Here is a 22,979-nt window from a genome sequence, read left to right on the forward strand (position 1 = left end):
TTTTTTTTTTTTTTTTTTTTTTTTTTTAAGTAGAGACAGGGTTTCACCATCTTGGCCAGGGTGATCTTGAACTCCTGACCTTCTGATCTACCCGCCTCAGCTGCCCAAAGTGCTGGGATTACAGGCGTGAGTCACCGCATCTGGCCTGAGTTTACTATTTCTTTAAAGAGTTCTATTTAAAAACAAAATAACTCAGAAGGGAGTAGGAAGACATATCCCTTCTCTGATCTTAACTACAAAAAAGTCCACTCAAAGCCCTCAATCTCAGCTTATATATACAGCTTCACCTCCTGGTGAAGCCAGGAGGAAGCAAATGGCCTGAAGTTTTAGAATGACGACAGCGGGCTTTACACTTTAATGCATTTTTCCCACTCACGCCTGTAATCCCAGCACTTTGGGAGGCCGAGGCGGGTGGATCATGAGGTCAAGAGATCGAGACCATCCTGGTCAACATGGTGAAACCCCGTCTCTACTAAAAATACAAAAAATTAGCTGGGCATGGTGGCGCGTGCCTGTAATCCCAGCTACTCAGGAGGCTGAGGCAGGAGAATTGCCTGAACCCAGGAGGCGGAGGTTGCGGTGAGCCGAGATCGCGCCATTGCACTCCAGCCTGGGTAACAAGAGCAAAACTCCGACTCAAAAAAAATAAATAAATAAAATAAAATAAAATAAAAGCAGAAGGAGCTAGTAATATTGAAGAACAGAAGTTACGAAAATAAATTTGGTAAAGCACCTTTGAGTAAGTTTGTATGTAAAATCTAACAGAGGAAGAAAGTCATTAGTTAGGTAATGTGACCAGGCAGGTTTGATCTGGAAAATGGTGTTTTAAACCTAATTTTCTTGTCACCAGTGAATCAAAAACCCAGCTCTTATTTTGCAATTGCAAGTTCATTTCTGCATTTTTTCATAAAGATGCTGAAACAGAAGGAAGTTTCACACATTGATGAATCTTTTGAAAATAGTTACTGATGTGCTAAGCTGCTCATTAGGGTTTTCTTATTGGCATTTCTGTATTAAAATTTTGTTGTGATGTTAATATTACTATACAGTAAAAAGAAATAGAATATGAAACCTTTGATCTTAGCAGGAAATCCAATTTTCCTTTCTTCGTGGTCTCTTGACCTACTGTATTGTTAGATACATTTTTTCTTCTTATAATCTGTTATGATTTGGCAAAGCAGTCTTGCTTTTAGAAAGACGTCTTATGTTTTGACTTTCAGTTGATTTTTATATGTAGAAAACCTAAAAAGCATTAGATACTAGATTTTTAAATATCTTTATTGAAATATAGAACTACTGTTTATTCATGACTTTAAAGCTTTAAAATAAAGGCTTGTTAATGCATACTCGCCTTTTTTTTTTTTTTTTTTTTTTGAGATGGAGCCTCACTCTGTTGCTCAGGCTGGAGTGCAGTGGTGTGATCTCGCTCCCCACAACCTCTGCCTCCCGGGTTCAAGTGATTCTCCTGCCTCAGCCTCCCAACGATAGGTGTGCGCCACCATGCCCGGCCAATTTTTGTATTTTTAGTAGAGACGGGGTTTCACTATGTTGGCCACGCTGGTCTCAAACTCCTGACCTCATGTCCACCTGCCTCAGCCTTTCAAAGTGTTGGGATTACAGGTGTGCGCCCACTGCGCTGGGCCTCTTAGTCACTCTTTTGCTACATAAATGCTAATCCAAGAGGTTAGGGATTGCTGTTGGCCTATTTTGTGTAATCAGATATTTTTATGAAGGAATACTTTTTGAGACTTTTTGGGGAGCACCAGCCTGTGATTTGCTTTGTTCTGTCGTGTTTCCCCCAGAGATGAACAGTATTGGTATAACTTTTTCAACTTGTAGAAGAAATTTTCTCCTTTACCTTTGTTTGGATTCCTGACCCTTTTGAATATCTACCAGACTGATGCGGTTTATTTAAGAGTATTTTCCACTCTTTTTAAGGGGAAAGTTGGATGCATAACTTGACTATTGGAAGAGTGTTTCCTGAGTGGCGTGTCCCATGCTGTATGCCCCCTTTATGTTAATTGTCACAGTGTTCCTGCAGTGCCCTGGGAGGTGGGCACTGTGAGGAGCCCACCTCACAGGGGAGGGAGAGAACGTTCATGCAGGTTGAGTGGCTTTCCCCAGGTCCCATGATTCGGGAGGCAGAGACCAGGTGCCAGCTCATCTCAAGTGCTGCAAGCCAGACTCAGCCACTCCGATTTGCTTGCTGGTTGGAACCAGGACATGTTTGTCAAGTGGTTAATGGGAAAATAATTATTTTAAAAATATAATCAGGCCGGGCAGGGTGGCTCATGTCTCTAATTCCAGCACTTTGGGAGGCTGAGGCCAGCAGATCACTTAGGGCCAGGAGTTTGAGACCAGCCTGGCCAACATGGTGCAACCTCGTCTCTACTAAAAATACTAACGTTAGCAGGGTATAGTGGTGGGCACCTATAGTCCCAGCTACCTGGGAGGCCGAGGCAGGAGATTTCCTTGAAGCCCAAAGGTGCAGGTTGCACCACTGCACTCCAGCCTGGGTGACAGAATGAGACTGTCTGAAAACAAAAAAAAAAAGTCATCATTTCTTTGTCACATAGCATGCAGTCAGTTCTTAATGTTATCTCACATGAAAACTTCCCACTTGAGTCTTGTTTTTAATGAGCTTAGAGCCAGATTTTCTTCCATTCATGAGGCTCGACAGCTCTTTAATTTCCTTGTGATGTGACATTGTTTAGTTCCAGACTGCTCTGCATGTCATAACCAAAGAATTTTTAAAGTTAAGCCACTAATTTACTTCAAAGATTGTGCATGGAAATATATTCAATTAACATAATATCTCAGCCAGAGTGGGAAACTTTCAAATATAAGAATAGAGTTTGGCTTACCTCTTGACGGTGTGCTGTCTCTAACCCATTATGTATACCAGCAGGCAACCCTCTTAAAATTGTTTCAAAAGTCTGTGTTCTTGAGATGATCAAGTGATATTATTTTTTGAGATGGAGTCTCACTGTTGCCAGGCTGGAGTGCAGTGGCACGATCTCGGCTCACTGTAACCATTGCCTCCTGGGTTCAAGCAATTGTCCTGTCTCAGCCTCCTGAGTAACTGGGACCACAGGCACGCGCCACCATGCCCAGCTAATTTTTGTATTTCTGGTAGAGACGGGATTTCACCATGCTGGCCAGGATGGTCTCGATCTCTTGACCTCATAATCCGCCCACTTCAGCCACCCGAAGTGCTGGGATTACAGGCATGAGCCATTGCGCCTGGCCCACGTGATATTATTTAAAACAAATATCCTTGTAGAAAACTTCCATTATATGATGCATAGTCATTGAAGGGTAGCCAGAGATTTCATGTAACTTGGCATACTGAATAAGACGGCATATTCTAATATACCACAAATTAAGTAGTGGCTTTACTTGGTATTTACTGATGTATGTTTTCATATATTATCTGTTCTTAGAATGCAGTATCTCTTTTACAGTAAAAGATTAATATAATGTTATTTCAAATACCTGGAGGTTTGTGTTGAATCAGAAACTTGAGTGTTGTAGAGAATTCGGTGGTTTTTTTCTTTTCTTTAACTCTCACGCTAGTTTAACCCGTCCTCCTAAAATTAACCCCTTCGTGGTTACTTCAGCCTTATCCTCATTTTTATTATTTATTGTTAAAACGTCTCCTGGTTTTGTAACTGTATTCCTAAACATAGGTTGAATATTCCTGAACTGAAAGTTTGGGAACGGAAGTGTTTAAATTTCAGATGTTGTTGGATCTTGGAATATTCAAACATTCTTAATAAGAGATCCTAAGGATGGGACTCTAGTTGTGATATTTATACATGTTTTACACATACCTTAGATACATAGCTTGAAGGTAATTTCATAAAACTTAATTTTGTGCATGAGACAGCCTTGACCGTGACCCATCATGAGGTCACGTATGAAATCTTCCCTGCGTAGTGTCATGTCAGCACTCAAAAGTTGTGGGTTCTGGAGGATTTGGGGATTAGGGGATGTTCAACCTGTAATGATTATTCAGCTTAAACTATGACAAAAGAGTTCTTAATTGTTCTATTTTTATTCCCCTAAGTGACTTTCTCTCCTTTTCTTCCTAAAGCAAATGAAGAAACACCCCTGCCGTCAGTGTGACAAGTCCTTCAGCTCGTCCCACAGCCTGTGCCGGCACAACCGGATCAAGCACAAAGGCATCAGGAAAGTGTACGCCTGCTCGTAAGTCCGGGCTTCTAACGGGACGCCCAGTCCAGTGAGAGGCCGCAGGAGGAACTCCGGGAAGGTGTTGAGTGTAGTATCATTAACTGCTGCGTTCCACAGTTCCTAGATTACATTCCGTAATTAGAGCGTTCTGGCATAGTCTTTAGATTGGGTTGTCACATTTAAATATGAAAATAAAAAGAGGCCGGACACGGTGGCTCATGCCTGTAATCCCAGCACTTTGGGAGGCCAAGGCAGGCGAATCACTTGAGGTCAGGAGTTCCAGACCAGCCTGGCCAACGTGGTGCAACCCCGTCTCTACTAAAAATACAAAAATTAGCCGGACGTGGTGGCACGTGCCTATGGGCTACTCGGAAGGCTGAGGTGGAAGAATCGCTTGAACCCAGGAGGCGGAGGTTGCAGTGAGCCGAGATTGCGCCACTGCACTCCAGCCTGGCGACAGAACAAGACTCCGTCTCAGAAAGAAAAAATAAGAGCATTTTCTTACACATTCCACATTATGGGATTTTTTTTGAAACTGAGTCTCACTCTGTTGCCCGGGCTGCCGTACAGTGGCACAATTTTGGCTCACTGGAATCTCTGCCTCCCGGCTTCAAGCGATTCTCCTGCCTGAGCCTCCCGCATAGCTGGGATTACAGCTGTGCACCACCATGCCGAGCTAATTTTTGTATGTTTAGGAGAGATGGGGTTTCACCATGTTATCGGGGTGTTCTTGAACACCTGACCTCAGGTTATCCACCTGCCTCGACCTCCCAAAGTGCTGGGATTACAGGCGTGAGCTCCTGCACCTGGCCTGATCCCTGAGAATGTGATTGATGAGCAGTGCCTGGTCTCTGCACATGCCGAGTTGGCAGCATTGGCAACGTGATTTGGCTGGCTTGTTTACTCAGGACGGTCACAGATCGTGTCCTCGGCTACAGGCACCACCGAAGTGCGGCAGCCTGAGATCAAATGCACACAACAACCCAGACTGCAGTGGACGGTCATTAGCTGCTACTTCATACATGAAAATCAGAATGTATTCATCATTGGGGAAAGTCTGTCACTCAGTTGGAATGTGCCTGGAGTGGGTTGATAGAAGAAAGCTCGTCTCATGAGAGAGAGGAATAAAGGACCCTGAGGATAGAACACTGAAATATTGCATGGATGTGATCGGAGCAGGCCAGGTGGACCCTGTGGATCAGGAGAGTCATGAGTTGGCAGGCAGCTTGGCAGGGGTTTATGATGATTGGGTAGTTAAACCAAGGTAGGCAGACTCGCCTTCAGTAAAGTTGAAGCTGCTTAGTGAGATAGGAGTGATGATGAATAAAATCTGTGTGTTGAGACCAAATCAAAAGGATGTTCTGGGCCGAGAAGACGAGGGCAGGTCTGGCCTGCATAATGCATCCCTGGGAGGTTTTGTTTATTTTCCCCTGAATTCACTGTAAAGCAGTGAAGTGCTGGGATTGTTCCACTAACTTGGGGCCTGCAAATTCATCCTCATGGAGAGCCCTTTTCCTTTGGGGCGGTGCTGGCTCCTGCCACTGCCCTGCGAGGGTCTCTAATGTGAGATCATCAGGTTTAGGGCCAGACAGTATAAATTCCTCAGAAGCCATTTTGAAGGCAGCAGATTTGTACCAGAATGAGACCACCAGAGACTTTTGTCCTCCTTCACTGCAGTAGTATTCTTGATACCTGGTTTTATAGCATCCATGATGACGAGGGTCATTACCTGTTTTTTTTTTCCTTGAGACAGTTTTGCTCTTGCTGCGCAGGCTGGAGTGCAGTGGTGCTATCTTGGCTCACTGCAACCTCCGCCTCCCGGGTTCAAGCGATTCTCCTGCATCAGCCTCCAGAGTAGCTGGGATTACAGGTGCCCACCACCATGCCCGGCTAATTTTTGTATTGTTAGTAGAGATGAGGTTTCTCCAGTTGGTCAGGCTGGTCCCAAATTCCCGACCTCAGGTCATCTGCCCATCTTGGCCTGCCAAACTGTTGGGATTACAAGTGTGAGCCACCTCGCCCAACTTTTTCCTCCTCTAAACTGCCTTTGGCCTGCTTTATTAAAATAGTTTTTCTTTGAAAAAATAAATTTACATTTTTCAAAATCTGTTTTTGCACAAAAATAACTTATTTTTGATCTGCTTATCATCTAAGTAAACATACATATTCAACTGCCATACATATAAACATATATGTTGCTTCTGTGCTTGGAGAAATTTGGGCTGGACACATGTCTTTATCACAGCAGAGGATAGGAATAATTAACATCAGCACGAAGGAGTCAAGGAGGGACTTTAGTACTAACATGTCCAGCATGGTACGCGTCCTAAGGGAATACTGAGTCATTGTGAAGAAAACCTTTGAAGTGCATTATTTTCCCTTTAGAGTTAAAGCTGTCTAGCCTGGTAAATTAAGGAACACTTCAAACAAACCTAGAAAATGAGTATTCCTTTTGAACCAGATTAGGCTGGTCCTATTAGGACACAGTAACCAACTCAACTTTTTTTTTTTTTTTGAGACGGAGTTTCGCTCTTGTTACCCAGGCTGGAGTGCAATGGCGCGATCTTGGCTCACCGCAACCTCCGCCTCCTGGGTTCAGGCAATTCTCCTGCCTCAGCCTCCTGAGTAGCTGGGATTACAGGCACGCGCCACCATGCCCAGCTAATTTTTTGTATTTTTAGTAGAGACGGGGTTTCACCATGTTGACCAGGATGGTCTCGATCTCTTGACCTCATGATCCACCCACCTCGGCCTCCCAAAGTGCTGGGATTACAGGCGTGAGCCACCGCGCCCGGCCACCAACTCAACTTTTTATAAAAGCTGTTAAAAATTTTTTTTTAACAAATTGGAAACCATGAGTACTAGCAAAGTCTCCGACTACGTGTTGAACCGTGGTGTGAACTCAGCTCATGGAAGCCGTCTGTGTGAACTGATGGGTACGGAGGACCTTGACCATGAGTGAGTTCTTCCACGGAAGCTTGTTTGGTTAGCAAGTGCGTTATCTCCTTGCCTTTCGCCCCACAGGCACTGCCCAGACTCCAGACGTACCTTTACCAAACGGCTGATGCTGGAGAAGCACGTCCAGCTGATGCACGGCATCAAGGACCCTGACCTGAAAGAAATGACCGACGCCACCAATGAGGAGGAAGTAGAAATCAAAGAAGACATCAAGGTCAAACATGGCAGATGCTTGCTTTACAATGAATTTGTGTTGACTTGCTTTTCCCATTCATTTGTTTTTTTCCATTCAAGTTTTTGTTGCATAGTTTTTAAAATTCCGACCCGCATAAGGTAGGAAATAATGGCTAATCTCACCCAGACCCATTCTGACCTCATCATGCCCCTAAAAGGTCACCTTTATTGCGTTTTTTTCTCTGTCCTTCCAGAAACAGCTTAAGGGATCTACTTGCAGATTTAAATTGTAAAATCTTATGTTGACTTAGGCAAATTTTCTCTTAGCCAGAAGGAGTATGTTAAAGCTAGGTTATTTTTCTTCAACAATATATTGGTTGTGATAGGTATGTGATAAAAACTTATTCCTTAATTTTTATAAGATATAAAATCACAAATTCCTTTTAGTTACATCAATGAATAGTAGACTTCGATCAGTGAATAGTGAACTTCAATTAGGCAAAAAGCAGTAGTTTAGGAGGGGCATGGTGGCTCACGCCTGTAATCCCACCTGCCGCTAGGAGTTCAAGACCAACCTGGCCAACATGGTGAAACCCTGTCTCTACTAAAAGGACAAAAAAGGGGGTGTGGGGGGGGAAAGTACAAAAGGAGCTGGGGGTGGTGGCACACACCTGTAATCCCAGCTACTTGAGAGGCTGAGGCAGGAGAATCACTGGAACCCAGGAAGTAGAGGTTGTAGTGAGTTGAGATCATGCCCCTGCACTCCAGTCTGGGCAATAGAGCAAGACTCTGTTTCAAAAAAAAAAAAAAAAAAAAAAAAGTTCAGATGTTTAAAAAGCCCTCCTGTCTCTTAACGGACATGGCCAGTAAATTTAATTAAAAAAAAAAAAAAAAAGCCGTCCTGTCTTTGGTGCTTTGCTAGGTCTGGAATGTACCCAGGTAAAAGCATGTGTGTGCTTTCAAGGAGTTAAGCATTGAGTAAAACGTCATCAGAATACAAGTCAGACTGGTGTGGCATTGAACTGCAGTACTTCCTTTCCAGTGCTCCTGGAGGTGAGCTAAAGAATGTGTGTGCAAAGGTAGCTTCAGGCCATGGCCATGTGTGAAGGTGCACATGAACAGAGCAGAAAAGCTGGGCCACAGAGTGTGGAGAAAGGGGCACTTTGGCTTGGGGAATGTATTCAAAGTGGGACGGGAAGGATAAAGGCAGGCGCAGCAGGGGAAATGGTGTGAGGGTGACGAGGCAGGAAAGGGCAGTCAAAGGGCGGGGAAACCTTCCAGCAGCTCTTGTCTCAGGCAACAAACAAAATCCTGACGCTCTCCCACAAGGTGCATCACCATCCAGCTCTGCGTCTCTCAGACCCTGGTTCCTGCAGTCTCCCTGAGCACTCCTTCCTAGCCCTTCTGGCCACCTTCCTGTCCCCCACTCACAGCTTCCCATGCCTGGACTGCTTTCCCCACACTGCATGAGGTCTCTGTTCAAAGGTCACCCGGCCATCCCTGACCACATGTCACTTAGTAGACACACACACGGCCATTGCCGCCCTGCTTGGCGCACGCACACACACACACACACACAGCCATTGCCACCCTGCTGGGCACACACACATACACACGGCCATTGCTGCCCTGCTTGGCGCGTGCGCACACACACACACGGCCACTGCCGCCCTGCTTGGCGCGCGTGCGCGCACACACACACACAGCCATTGCCACCCTGCTTGGCGTGCGCGTGCACACACACACACACACACAGCCATTGCCACCCTGCTTGGCGCGCGCACACACACACACATACACACACACACGGCCATTGCCGCCCTGCTTGGCGCACGCGCGCGCACACACACACACAGAGCCATTGCCACCCTGCTTGGCTGCCCCAGGTCTGACATGCTGCCTATTTCCTAATTTGTTTCTGTTCATCTAACTCCGATGCTGCAAGTTCCAGGAAGCGTCCGCTGGCTGGAGCGATGCCTGGTAACAGCAGCTATTCGGTTTCTCTCTGGAGTGGAGGAAAGGCAGGGGCCTCTAGTGCGGTGGCAGACACACAGCTGTAAACCCCCAGATCCCAAGGCACACAGCACGTTTTCCTGGCAGCTCTAAACTAAGAGAACCAATCATTTATCAGCCACCGAGAAGGATGGTTTTCAATCGTGTCATTTGCTTTCCTTCCCTGAAAGGTCCCCAGTCCCAAGCGGAAGTTGGAAGAACCAGTTTTGGAGTTCAGGCCTCCCAGAGGAGCAATCACTCAACCACTGAAAAAGCTGAAAATCAACGTTTTTAAGGTTCACAAGTGTGCCGTGTGTGGCTTCACCACCGAAAACCTGCTGCAGTTCCACGAACACATCCCTCAGCACAAATCAGATGGTTCTTCCTACCAGTGCCGGGAGTGCGGCCTCTGCTACACGTCTCACGTCTCTCTGTCCAGGCACCTCTTCATCGTGCACAAGTTAAAGGAACCTCAGCCGGTGACCAAGCAGAACGGGGCTGGGGAAGATAACCAACAGGAGAACAAACCCAGCCAGGAGGATGAGTCCCCCGACGGCGCCGTGTCAGACAGAAAGTGCAAAGTGTGCGCAAAAACTTTTGAAACTGAAGCTGCCTTAAATACTCACATGCGGACACACGGCATGGCCTTCATTAAATCCAAAAGAATGAGTTCAGCTGAGAAATAGCCACCGATGCTCCATCAGGGAAAGCCCTGTCCACATTGGAATAAAAGACGTTTTTGTTACAAAAAGTTTGCAGTATAATAGAGTTAACAGTACTGTCTAGGCTGTTGCAATATATTCTCTTTCAGCGTACCTTCCTTCACCTCGTCGTATATATCCTCGATAAGTATTAAAACAGTATTTGAGTTTAAAAGAGTTTGTATATATTTAAATGAATAACTTTTTATACTCTTTGTTACATGTTTGTATCAGTATTTAGTGGAAAATGTTTTGAGTTGTTTTGGGTTAGAATTTTTCTTTTTGTACCATTTCTTTAAAACAGTTCTTAGTAACAGGGGCAGTTCCTGAATTCAAATAAACCATTTTGTATGTTTCAGATTTGAATGGGTTAACTAATTACAGGCTAAACTAATGCCTTTTTTAGTGTTTTTAATTTTTAGAATTCACTACATAAATTGTTAAGTAATTGTGGGTTTCAAAAACACTAGGAACTTTTAAGTGTCTTAGCGCTTCCTCACGTGCCTGCCCTGAGGGAGTGAGTTCCCTTTTGAGACACCTGCAGGCCAGTGTGGGCGTGGCTGTCTTCAGGCCACGCCCATGGGGGTTTAAAGCAACCTTGCAGGTCGCTCCTTTCCCAGCCTGGATAAAAACGGAAGCCAGGAATCTAATAAGGAATGCTTATTTCCTCAGTTCCATTCTGAGGAATGGGGAAGGCTCTTCTAAAGAAAAAAAAAAAAAGATGGGACTGGTTTTCTAGGCAATCTGCAAGGCTGGCTTTAAAAGCACAAGGAGGGAAATAACGAAAGGGCTGGACTACTATAAAAGTTACAAATACGTAGTTAGACCAATAGATTTCTATAGTCAGGTTTTTGTCATGTAATTTATTAACTATTACAGAAACACAACTAAGAATATCAAGTATTTCTCTGGCTCTTGACAGGAAAAAAAAAAAATCAGTTGACTTAACCCTTTGCTGTCAAAAGAGTTGACGTTTCCTGTTCTGGGTGCTACTGCCAAACGTTCTGGTACTTAGAGTTGGAATGCACAAGTTCACCGGCTTCTCCATGCAGCCGCCCGTGTATTCCAATCGGCCGTTACCTTAAGCACTGAGCCACCCAGGTTTAGTTCAGCCATTTCAAGAAGTATATTTAACGTCAGTAGTTCTGCTTTATTAAAATGCAGCAGAGGTACTTTTCTGTCCCTTCCGTTTATAGTTCTCTGAGAGAGTTCTATTTTTTGTTTTGTGTTTTCTTTTGCATTTTATATCTTGTATTTATCCCTGAATATGTTTTGTACTTTTTTTTTTTAAGAAAAGGAATTCTTTTGTGTATATATAGATACTTGCATGATATACTGTAGTCAACGTTCGGTTCCTCAAAAGGTCTTGCTGCTGTCAGGTGTTATGCACTCCATCCATCATAACTGTATGAAACACATTTCATATGTAAATAAACATGGGACATTTGGCCCTTGTGCTTCTGTGAGAGAGTTATTGATGGTGGGTCTCTGACATCTTTGTGAAGTCTAGGAAGTGATTAATTGCAGGGACAAGTTACAGGATATTGCAGAATTCTTCCCACTCAGAAGAATGGCATATTCATTCTCATTAGTAATCAGCTATTTTGTCACTTTCACGTTCATCCATCAGTACATCAGTATAATCCGAGGATGTGAATTTCAGCTTGAAATTCCATTGCTGTTACTTGTTATGTTCGTATGGCTCTAAGTTGTATTCATAGCACTTTCATCTGTTTCTGCATTTGAACCTTGCAATAAGCCTGTGTGGTAGGCCACATAGGTCTGATAACTAGTTTTATGGTTGAGGAAGCTGAGCTCAGATTCAGTTCTTTGCCGAAGCCCTCAGAGCTGGTAAGTGGCTTTGCATATTAGAACCCAAATATTTTGCTCCTTAAATCTAATGCTCGCTCTATGTGGTTATGTACATATTGACAAATATTCATTTATTCAACAAATAAAAAGTATGTACAAAACATGATACAGAATTTTTGTTTTTGGCACTATGGCTTCATAACCTGAAAGTCTTTCTACTCTTAACTACCCAGAGATGCTTGATAATATAAAATTAACAGCTGTTCAATGCATTGCTGAGAGTACAAGAAAGTTTTTTAAAATGCCCAGAGGTCCAAAATGAAGAAACTAAAGTCTAGATTCGAGAAAACACTACACAATGCTGAAACTCTTGGGAGAAACCTGAATTGTTCAGCTGAAGAGGGAATTGGTAAACTGGAAGATAGCCCTTCAGAAAATTAGCCTCAGCACAGAGATAAAGTGATGTTTCCAATATGAAAGAGAGGTTAGGAATCAAGGACAAAATGAGAAGATCCAGCTTCAGATTAATGGAGGTCCCAGAAAGAGGGACTAGAGAGAACTGGGAAGGTCAGTGTAGAAAATCTTAGCCATTCATGAAAGACATTCATACTTGGGTCAACAGTGCATGCTCAACAAAAATCTATGCTGGTACATAAATTTTGTCCATTCTTCATTAGTTGTAGATGCTGGGTGAGGGCATTTGAGGAGAAGGATAACATGAGGTATGCTCAATTCTTAGGAAGTCCGTGTATTCTTGAGTGCAGAAGTGAGAGCTGAGTCTGGAAGAATAGCTCATTTCTGCACTCAAGTGTACATGGACTTCCTAAGAATAGCCAAGTTTTAAAACCCCTTGAAGGAGGCTGGGTGTGGTGGCTCATGCCTATAATCCCAGCACTTTTGGATGATGAGGTGGGTGGATCACCTGAGGTCAGGAGTTTGCCACCAGTCTGGCCAACATGGTAAAACCCTGTCTCTATTAAAATACAAGAAATTAGCTGGGCGTGGTGACAGGCACTTGTAATCCCAGCTATTCAGGAGGCTGAGGCAGGAGAATCACTTGAACCCAGGAGGTGGAGGTTGCAGTGAGCAGAGATCATGCCCTTGCACTCCAGCCTGGGCAACAAGAGTTAAACTGTCTCAAAAGGAAAAAACAAAACTCGAGTGACAGAATGGAGGGGTTTGTACTGATAGAGATAATGATTTGGACACAGGAGTGACAGGACCCATTTACTGGTCTCAGTGTTTAGGATGGGAGTCTATCAATCAGGACAGATGGGTTATGCTGTGGTTACAACCTTAAGTCTAAATAGCATATCACAAGACATTTTTTGTTCACATTCAGTGTCCACTGTGTTGGCTGGAAGCATGGCTCCATGCCTCCTCATCCCATTACCCCACTATCAAAAAGTTGCCAGTTGTCATGGCAGAGGGAAAATGCAATGAAATGCTGTGGCCCAGAAGTGACAGATGCCACTTCTCACAACTCTCTGGCCAAAACCAGTCACATGGAGCCACCTAGTCACAAGGAGGCTGGGAAGTACAATCCCCCCATGTGCTCAGGAGGCTGAAAATATTTGGCCATCACAGGAATAATGTTTAAATTGGCATAGCTACGGCGCTAACACAGTAGGAACACTTGACCTAGGCTAGTGGGAGTAGGCTTAAACAGAGGATTCAGTTCTAAGAAGCATTTTAGAAATAGTTTCTAAAAACTATTTCTGAGAGGGTTTCTTAATTTGGAATACAGAGAAAAGTCTGATCTGAAAGTTCAAGCTTATGTGACTCCTTAAATTTTTTCTCAAGATTTAGGTTACTTAAAAATATGGAAGTAGGCTACGCATGGTGGCTCACACCTATAATCCCAGCACTTTGAAAGGCCAAGGCAGGCAGATCACCTGAGATTAGGAGTTAGAGACCCAGACCCCAACATGGTGAAATCCTGTCTCTTCTGAAAACACAAGTGAGCCTGGCGTCCTGGCACCCACCTTAGTCCCAGCTACTCGGGAGGCTGAGGCAGGAGAATCGCTTAAATCCAGGAAGTAGAGGTTGCTGAAATGGTGCCACTGCACTCCAGCCTGGGTGATAGAGCAAGACTATCTCAAAAAATATATATTTATATGGCTGGGTGTGGTGGCTCATGCCTGTAATCCCAACACTTTGGGAGGCTGGGGTGGGTGGATCACGAGGTCAGGAGTTTGAGACCACCTGACCAGCATGGTGAAACACCATTTCTACTAAAAATACAAAAAGTAACCAGGCATGGTGGTGCCTGGAGATTCGCTTGAACCTGGGAGGTGGAGTTTGCAGTGAGCTGAGATCGCGCCATTGCACTCCAGCCTGGGTGACAGAGTGAGACTCCATGACAAAAAAAAAAAAAAAAAAAAAAAGTATATATATATATATAATCTTGAGTTTTAGCTATACATTCAAAATATGCTTTTGTTTTTATGTGTTTGGGTAATTTATAACTAATAAATGCATAAGGAAGAATGCCAGCAAAACGATACTTGCAAAATGAGAAAAAGGAAAATGTAGGCTTACACTACATGGCAAAGACCACTTCTTCCTCCCAAACACATTTTCTGCAAATTCCTTACTCCTACCACAGCAAGTAGTCCAAAGAACAGCTGTTCTACCCTGAAGCTCTGGTGGGTGTGCCTCACCAGTGTCAGCAGGCTAGTGAATTTCCATCCTAGGATCTTTGACCAATAGTGAAATTTCCTCTTGAAATTTTTGGGCAGCTGAGAAATTTATAAAATATGACATGGAGGAACCCTTCATCTATCGCAAAGGATAGTCTAAAAATAAAAAGTAATGTGTCAAATGTAGGATGCTATTTATGCCATTTAGTTTACGCACACACACAGACACACACACACATGCTTTGCAAATCTCAGATGCTGTAAGGATTCCAGATTGTAGCTTTTAATTTTGATATACATCTTCTAAATATAAGGAACCTGGCCTTAGTTACCTTAAAAACTTGGTTCCTACTCGGGAGGTGTAATTCACTCTGCTTAAATGGATCCTGGAAACTTCTTGTTTTCTTCAACAATTTGTTTTTTTTTTTAGTTATGAATCTCACATCCTTACTGAGTTAATTGTAAGCCTTTGGGATATGACAATGTGAATGTCTTTCTTTATAAAGATCATGGTACCCACAAAACAATCTATAGTAGATGCACAGAACATAAATAGGACTATTCATAGCAACCCACTACAGCAAACCATCAAACCACGAAGGAAGACAGCAAGACAGGGAGAAACAAAATATATCCCAACAACCAGAAAACAAATTACAAAGTGGCAGTAATAAGTTCTGTCCTGTCAGTAGTTACTTTGAATGTAAATGGGTTAAATTTTCCAATAAGAGGATAGAGCGGCTGAATGGGTAAAATAGAAGACCCAAGCACCCAACTGTATGCTGCCTACAAGAGACTCAGCTCTGTGTTAAGGATACACATAGACTGAAAGTGAACGGATGAGAAGAGATACTGTATGCAAACAGAACCAAGAGAGCAGAGGGTAGCTATACCTACACCAGACAAAGTAACTTTAAGTCAAAAGCAATAAAAGAGACAAAGGACATAATATAACAATGAACGGGTCAATTCCTCAAGGGGATGTAGCAATTATAGAAGTACCCAATACTGAATGCCACACCTAAATAAAGCAAGTATTCATAGATCTGAAGGGAGATATCAACTATAATACAATAATAGTAGGGGACATCGGGCCAGGCGTGGTGGCTCAAGCCTGTAATCCCAGCACTTTGGGAGGCCGAGGCAGGTGGATCACGAGGTCAAGAGATCGAGACCATCCTGGTCAACATGGTGAAACCCCGTCTCTACTAAAACTACAAAAAATTAGCTGGGCATGGTGGCACGTGCCTGTAACCCCAGCTACTCAGGAGGCTGAGGCAGGAGAATTGCCAGAACCCGGGAGGCAGAGGTTGCGGTGAGCCGAGATCGCGCCATTGCACTCCAGCCTGGGTAACAGGAGCGAAACTCCGTCTCAAAAAAAAAAAAAAAAATAGTAGGGGACATCAACACCCCACTTGCGACAATGGATGACCATGCAGACAGAAAATTAATAAGGAAACATTGGACTTGAACTACGCTTTATGACCTCACAGAAATAGAACATCCCATCCAACAGCAACAGAATACACATTTTTCTCAAGTACACACACAACTTTCTCCAGGATGGATTGTATGTTAGGCCACCATACAAATCTAAACACATTTCTGGGAATCAAAATTATATCACGTATCTTTCCTGACCACAAGTCACAGGAGAAATCTTGGAAAATTCACAAATATGTAGAAATTAAACAACATGCATCAAAGAAGAAATAAACAAAAAAATCTTGAGACAAACAGAAATAGAAACAACATACCAAAACCTATGGGATGCAGCAGAAACAGGTTTTTTGGGTTTTTTTGGGGGGGTTTTTTTTTTTGGGTTTTTTTTTTTTTGAGACAGAGTCTCGTTCTGTCACCAGGCACCAGGCTGGAGTGCAGTGGCGCGATCTCGGCTCACTGCAACCTCCGTCTCCCGGGTTCAAGCAATGCTCCTGCCTCAGCCTCCCAAGTAGCTGGGACTACAGGCGCGTGCCACCACGCTCAGCTAATTTTTGTATTTTTTAGTAAAGACGGAGTTTCACCAGTTTGGCCAGGATGGTCTCAATCTCTTGACCTCATGATCCGACCGCCTCCGCCTCCCAAAGTGCTGGGATTACAGGCGTGAGCCGCCATGCCTGGCCCAGAAGCAGTTCTAAGAGGGAAATTTATAGCAATAAATGCTTGTATTTCTGCAAAATGCCTTTCTTCATGCTACTAGAAGTTTCTGGAGTACCTAGTTGTCATTCTCTAGTCACTGTTAACCCCTAACAACTCATTCTGAACAGCCCAGCCTCAGTTCGCATGGTTTGAGTATGAAGCTGAATTTGAGACTTGGTTACTCTCAGTCTTTTCAGAGTATTTTCTTTTCATGTTCATTTTTTCTATACAGTCCCAGTGGTAAATGTTTTAGTAAAGATTCGGTACATTGGATAAAACTTGCATGATCTTAGCCTACATGTTTCTAGGCATTTGCTCATTTATATTGGCTGCCTTCTTTGGAAATCTAGATTTGGGGTTCCAGCAGAATGCAGTGCAGCACACTACAAAAGTTTAACTTTCAGTAAATTAAGGAAGGGACAATACACAGAGCTGGGCACTGGAACAAGGGATGTTGAGCCCCCCTCAGCCTGAGAAGCCCGAGTAGGGGTGGGAGCTGGAGCTGTGGGAAAAGGGCCCTCAGGAGGAGCCACTGCTAGAGCTACAGTGAGGCCCAGAAGGTGTGGGGGGCGGAGTCACAAGGAGGCTGTCTCATCACATGCAAAGATTTCTTGCCCGAACCTCCCACCTGCCAAAGCTAAATACAAGCTAGAGGGCAAGAAGCCACAGTAATAGTCTATAGATGTCCGTGTGTTGGGCACAAAACAGGATAAAGAAGGGTGGACGTGGGATCTGGCTTGCAGAGTGGGAGGTTATTTCACAGTATTTAAAGGGACTGATCATTAAATTGCCGTCACCTGGCATCCACTTTTGGGAGTGCGCGTTCTGTGCCTGTTTCGTCATTGTGCATTTCACCCCCTACAAGTAGGCTCTCAGACTTCAGATTCTACATTTGCCCTTTCTAATTACCTTGCCAGGTTTCTCCTAGAATTATACCTTTTCCCTAGTGGTTATTTTTATGCAAGGAAACAGAATTGCATTTCCCAGAAGATATTCCTTTCCAGTTTCTAAATTCAATTCATGAGGTTAGCTCTGACTCATCTCGTAGCACTATTTATAATGATTCACAGTATTTAAAGGAACTGATTATTAAAGCTGCTTATCCTTGAGCTTTTCTTACAGTTAGAATTGCATATTACATGACTATGGCAGATCTGTTTCTAAACACAATCCTTTGCAAGACCATGTTTTCAACCAGGGGAGTTCTATAATTAGAGTCCACCATAGCACACCTCCAACACTAGCTCAGTTCCAGAAAGTGTGGGTTTTGCCCATGAGTCCATGAGTCATTTCCTGACCTTCAGGTCAAGTCATGCTTAATTGAATTGGTTATTTTTGGAGAACAAATGTTACTTATTTTTTTAAAAAGAACAAGTGAGGCACAGGTCCGATCCCAGAGGATGGTGTGATGTTGACAAGAGTTAACGGAAAGTAGAGTGACATCTTCCACCCTTTCCAAGGTGCACACAGATGCATGGGTAAGCAGGAGTAACGATGTCTCTACTTTGCCAGTTCAGCGGCTGAACTCCATTTCCAGTGTTGGGGGCATCTGGCGTTGTATGAATCTTGCCAAGAGATGGATTTTACCTCCCACCGCAGAATCCAGAAGGTCACTCGCCCTGACTCCCAGCAGCCTAACTTCAGGCATGGGATGACTCAGGCTATGCTCCTGCTGGACTCTTCAGTAGGTTATACAAAGGAGCAGGCCAGTTAAACATGTTTGTCTAGTGGCATGATGGCGGCATGGTGGCAGTGGCCGTGGTGACTCTGAATTGAGAGTAGCCTTGTAAATTGCACTTGTTTGTCAGGGTGAGGGAAGTCAGTTTGTCTTTAAGGAACTAGTGAACTGTCTTGGACACAAGCAGAGCCAACATCATGGGGAGAATCTGAAGTTTAGACTCTTGCTTCCTTCTGAGTAAGACACCAGCTAGGCTGGGTGCCACCAGTGGCTCAGCATGTAATCCCAGCACTTTGGAAGGCTGAGGTGGACGGATCGCAAGGTCAGGAGTTCAAGAACAGCCTGGCCAACAGGTGAAACCCCATCTCCACTGAAAATACAAAAATTAGCTGGACGTGGTGGCGTGTACCTATAGTCCCAGCTACTTGGGAGGCTGAGGTGGGAGTACTTGAGGCTGCACTAAGCTGAGATTGTGCCACTGCACTCCATCAGGCAAGAGAGAGACTCCATCTCAAAAAGATAAAAAAATAAAGACAGACACCAGCTAAACAACATGCCAGTATCCGTTGTTTCAGCAGAGACCAAGATAAATGGAAGCGACTGCTTTTCAGTTGCTATGAGAGCGGCCCCGGAAGACCTCCCTGCTCTCACCACCTGCCCACCTCACCTCCCATCACCTCCCCACTCCCAACTCACTCCCTCTTTTTCATTCCTATCCACAGCTCATATTCCTGTTACAGGACCTCGGCACGTGTTCTCCCCTGTCCTGGAATGCTCTTTCCCCAGTTCCCCCCATGAAGGCTTTTCACATGTTTCACATCTGGTCCGCTCCGAAGTCCCCTGCCTGGAGAGCCTTCCCTGATCCCCTTGCCGAAATGTGCCCACCCCACTGAGCACACACCTGCATTGCCACCCTCCGTCTCTGCTTCCCCTGTTATTTTTCTCCCTGGCACTCATCACTGCTTGACATGATACGCTTATGTGCTAAGCATCTGCCATCCCCTGGATGAATGTTCTAAGCTTTTTTTTTGGAGACAGAGTCTTGCTCACTACAACCTCTGCCTCACGGGTTCAAGCGATTCTTCTGCCTCAGCCTCCTGAGTAGCAGCAACTACAGGCACGCGCCACTATGCCCTGCTAATTTTTGTAGTTTTAGTAGAGACGGGGTTTCACCATGTTGGCCAGGAAGGTCTCAATCTCTTGACCTCACGATCCACCCTCCTTGGTCTCCCGAAGTGCTGGAATTACAGGTGTAAGCCACCACGCCTAGCCTATCCACTTCCTGTGGATCCCAAAATCCACTGATTCTCCCTGATTTAAAATGGTCTAATATTTGCCTATAATCTACGCGTTCTCCCATATAGTCTAAATCATCTCTAGAGTACGTACAATACCTAATACCATGTAAGTAGTTGTTATACTATATTGTCTTTTTAAAAGTTTTATTTTTTTCCCTCTGAATATTTTCTTTCCACCATTGGTTCAAGATTTTCCATGAACTCCCTGCTTGCTTTCTAATCTGAAATTGCCATTTCCTCTCATTGCAATAGGCATTCTTTATTTAGAGCTTGAGAGCAGTGGGTATTAGTTACATTTTCCCCTTCAATCCGTATTCTTGACAGTAAAGACTGATTCTTGTTTTCTCAAACCCACTGCCAAGTGATGGGAGGCCTAATGCCCCCCCTTTTTTTTTCAATAGCTAGTTACTTGAATAAAATGACCGTGACATAAATAGTAGCACTGGCCAGCTGATTCCTGCTGCTTCCGGAAATGTTACAGGCCTGCTTTCAGGAAATGAAAGCATTATTTATTTTCATGTCCTGTTTTTATGCCCAGTAAACTGCTTGCAAAAAACAAAACTGGTGCCTAAAATATTTTTGTAAAATGACTGAGTTTCCTTGAGCCTTGATTAGTCAGAATATTTTTTTCCTAGGGGTTAGGACAAACATTAGAAGGATCTTGAGCTATTAATTACCCAGAAGTAAGGTCCTCTTTTTCCTTTTTAGGTAGATATTTTAAAACCATCTTAAGTGGTTTTTATTACTAATGATTAAAATGTGGGCTGAGTGCAGTGGCTCACACCTGTAATCCCAGCACTTTGGGAGGCCGAGGCAGGTGGATCACCTGAGATCAGGAGTTCGAGACCAGCCTGACCAACAAGGTGAAACCTCATCTCCACTAAAAATACAACAATTAGTCAGGCGTGGTGGCAGGAGTCCGTAGTCCCAGCTACTCGGGGGTGCTGAGACAGGAGAATTGCTTGAACCCGGGAGGCAGAGGTTGCAGTCAACCGGGATTGCCCCATTGGGCTCTAGCCTGGGCGACAGTGCTAGACTCCATCAAAAAAAAAAAAAAGAAGAAAAAAGAAAAAAAAAATGTGGAGGTGGGTTCTGCTCATCATATATTTTCCCCACTTGAGAAAAGATGAGTATTTAATGCTGAATTCTAAAAGCAATGTCATTCTTACTTTCTGTGACTATATGACATCAGCAATTAACCTGGGAATAAATCCAAGTTTCAGAGATTTTTCTGTTTAATCATTCAGACAGACTTCCCTCGGTGCTGGCAGTGGGTAAGTTCCAGACCCACTTCCTGTGGATACCAAAATCCACTGATACTCCCTGATATAAAATGGTCTAGTATTTGCCTTTGATCTATGCACATTCTCTCCTATCCTTTACATCATCCCTAGAGTACTTATAATACCTAATACCATGTAAGTAGTTCTTACACTATACCGTCTTTGTATTTTTAAAAGTTGGTTTTTTTTTTCCCCCTCTGAATATTTTCTTTCCACCATTGGTTCAATCCATGGATTTGAGACCACCAGATACAAAGGGCCGACTGTATTCAAATTATCTAAACCTCTAGTTTTTTCCGACCCCGCTCCCACCTTTTCCTAACGGAGAAAGATAGTTAAGACAAACAAAACCAAATCCAAAAAGCAGCTTGGCGGCGAGAGCTCCAATGCTAACAAATACGTATTTATGACTCGGGAGTCTATAAATGCTTTCGTATCATGAGCTTTAAGTTCATACTACAACACAATTGTGTGAACTAGGCTGAGTTTGTAATTTTACAGATAGGGAAACTGAATCCGCTTTTGTAAGAGCCAGAACTTAAACCCTGGTTTCTGGCACCAAATTCGGTTTCATTTTTCCTACACGTTGTTGATTTCTCTATTTATTCCAAGTTGGATGCTGTTATTAATTTTTGCATTGAAATTCCAAGGTCTATTTCAATTAGACAACACCTTCAGAGGTGTTTAATAGCCAACACATTAATGGTAAAAAATGCTTTTTGTTTTTTTTGTCTTTTATAGAGATGAGGTTTCGCCATGTTGCCCAGGCTGGTCTTGAACTCCTGAGCTCAAAGTAATCTGCCTGCCTTGGCCTTCCAGAGTGCTGGGATTAGAGGTGTGAGCCACTGTGCCCGCCTGAAAATACTTTCGATAGACACAGAGGATTTCAAAGTTAGAGGAGACCTGAAACGTAATTTGTACAAGGACCATCTGAGGCTTGAATCTTTCTAATGCCTTCATTTGTGGCCTAAGCTGAGCACCTCCAAGGCTAGAGACTCTGATGTCATTTGAAAGAGCCCCAGTACATCTTGGAGAGGTTCTGACTACTAGAGAATTCCCTGTTTTGAAGGTGCCACCTTTGTAACTTGGATCTAGATAACTGGTTTTTCAGGAACTGTTTACCTAATAGTGTGTTAGCTATTTCAGCTTGTGTGCCTGAATGCTTTTTTCTTTAAGCCGAGAGCAAAAAGTCCTAAGTTGCCGCAGTAGCTACTATTTATTAAGGGTCTACAAAAGGTCAGATACTGCAATGTCCCCTTGTAGATACATTATGTCGGTATATCTAGTGTGTCTGTGAACTTCCTTCCCGTGGGGGAGTTCAACGCCCCCACGCTGGTACCACTCTCAGAGTCTGTCTGGCACGTGCTTTAGCAGATGCGGTTCTACACAGACCATCAAGGAGAAGCTCTCTTTGCTCATCATTCATCCAAATGTCTCACAAGTTCATCATCCTTCTTGGACAAAAGCCAAACATTGACACTTAACATAGTCACTATATTTTTAAAACCCAGAGACATACACCAGATATACATCTGGCAGATATATATACCTGCCAGATACATATATATAGACACAGATATATCTATATGTATGTATCTGCCAGGTATGTAAGAGCTGAGCACCTCCAAGGCTAGAGACTCTGATGTCATTTGAAAGAGCCCCAGTATATCTTGGAGTAGTTCTGACTACTAGAGAACTGCTATGTCTATATATATAGACATTGATATATCTATATATACGTATCTATATCTATATCTATGTATCTGCCAGGTATGTAGGTATGTAGTGGGCATTTAGAATATTAAGACAATACATAGTATTTCTTGAGTATTTATAACAGGCCGGGAACTCTTTTGATACCTTTTGTTTTTTTGAGACAGGGTCTTGCCCTCTTGTCCAGGCTGCCATGCCATAGCACAAACACAGCTCACTGCAGCCTCGACCTCCTGGCCTCAGGCAATCACCCCACCTCAGCCCTCCTGAGTAGCTGGGACTACAGGTGCATGCCACTATGTCTGGCTAATTTTATAAATTTTTGGTAGAGACAGGGGTCTCACCATGTTGCCCAGGCTGGCTGACCTCCTGGGCTCAAGTGATCCTCCCGCCTC

General features: G+C 43.7%; 1 protein-coding gene across 28 annotated transcripts in view; it reads left to right on the forward strand.

The window, feature by feature from the left end:
• Positions 1–11,997, forward strand: part of ZNF532 (zinc finger protein 532) — a 140,069-nt gene extending 128,072 nt beyond the window's left edge. For 10 of the 28 annotated variants that reach the window (XM_032293613.1, XM_032293617.1, XM_032293629.1 and 7 more), the window contains 3 exons: positions 4,097–4,209; positions 7,219–7,366; positions 9,510–11,485. In XM_032293613.1, coding sequence (XP_032149504.1) covers positions 4,097–4,209; positions 7,219–7,366; positions 9,510–10,004 — 756 coding nt within the window. In that variant the 3' untranslated portion in view covers positions 10,005–11,485. Of the gene's footprint in view, positions 1–4,096; positions 4,210–7,218; positions 7,367–9,509 lie in introns of all 28 variants that reach the window. The other 18 variants (XM_032293636.1, XM_032293631.1, XM_032293608.1 and 15 more) reach the window with 8 other exon arrangements.
• Positions 11,998–22,979: the final 10,982 nt, after the last annotated feature.

The sequence above is a fragment of the Sapajus apella genome, unplaced genomic scaffold, assembly GCF_009761245.1.
Source record: "Sapajus apella isolate SASKATOON/1434 unplaced genomic scaffold, GSC_monkey_1.0 scaffold30, whole genome shotgun sequence".
Taxonomy (NCBI): domain Eukaryota; kingdom Metazoa; phylum Chordata; class Mammalia; order Primates; family Cebidae; genus Sapajus; species Sapajus apella.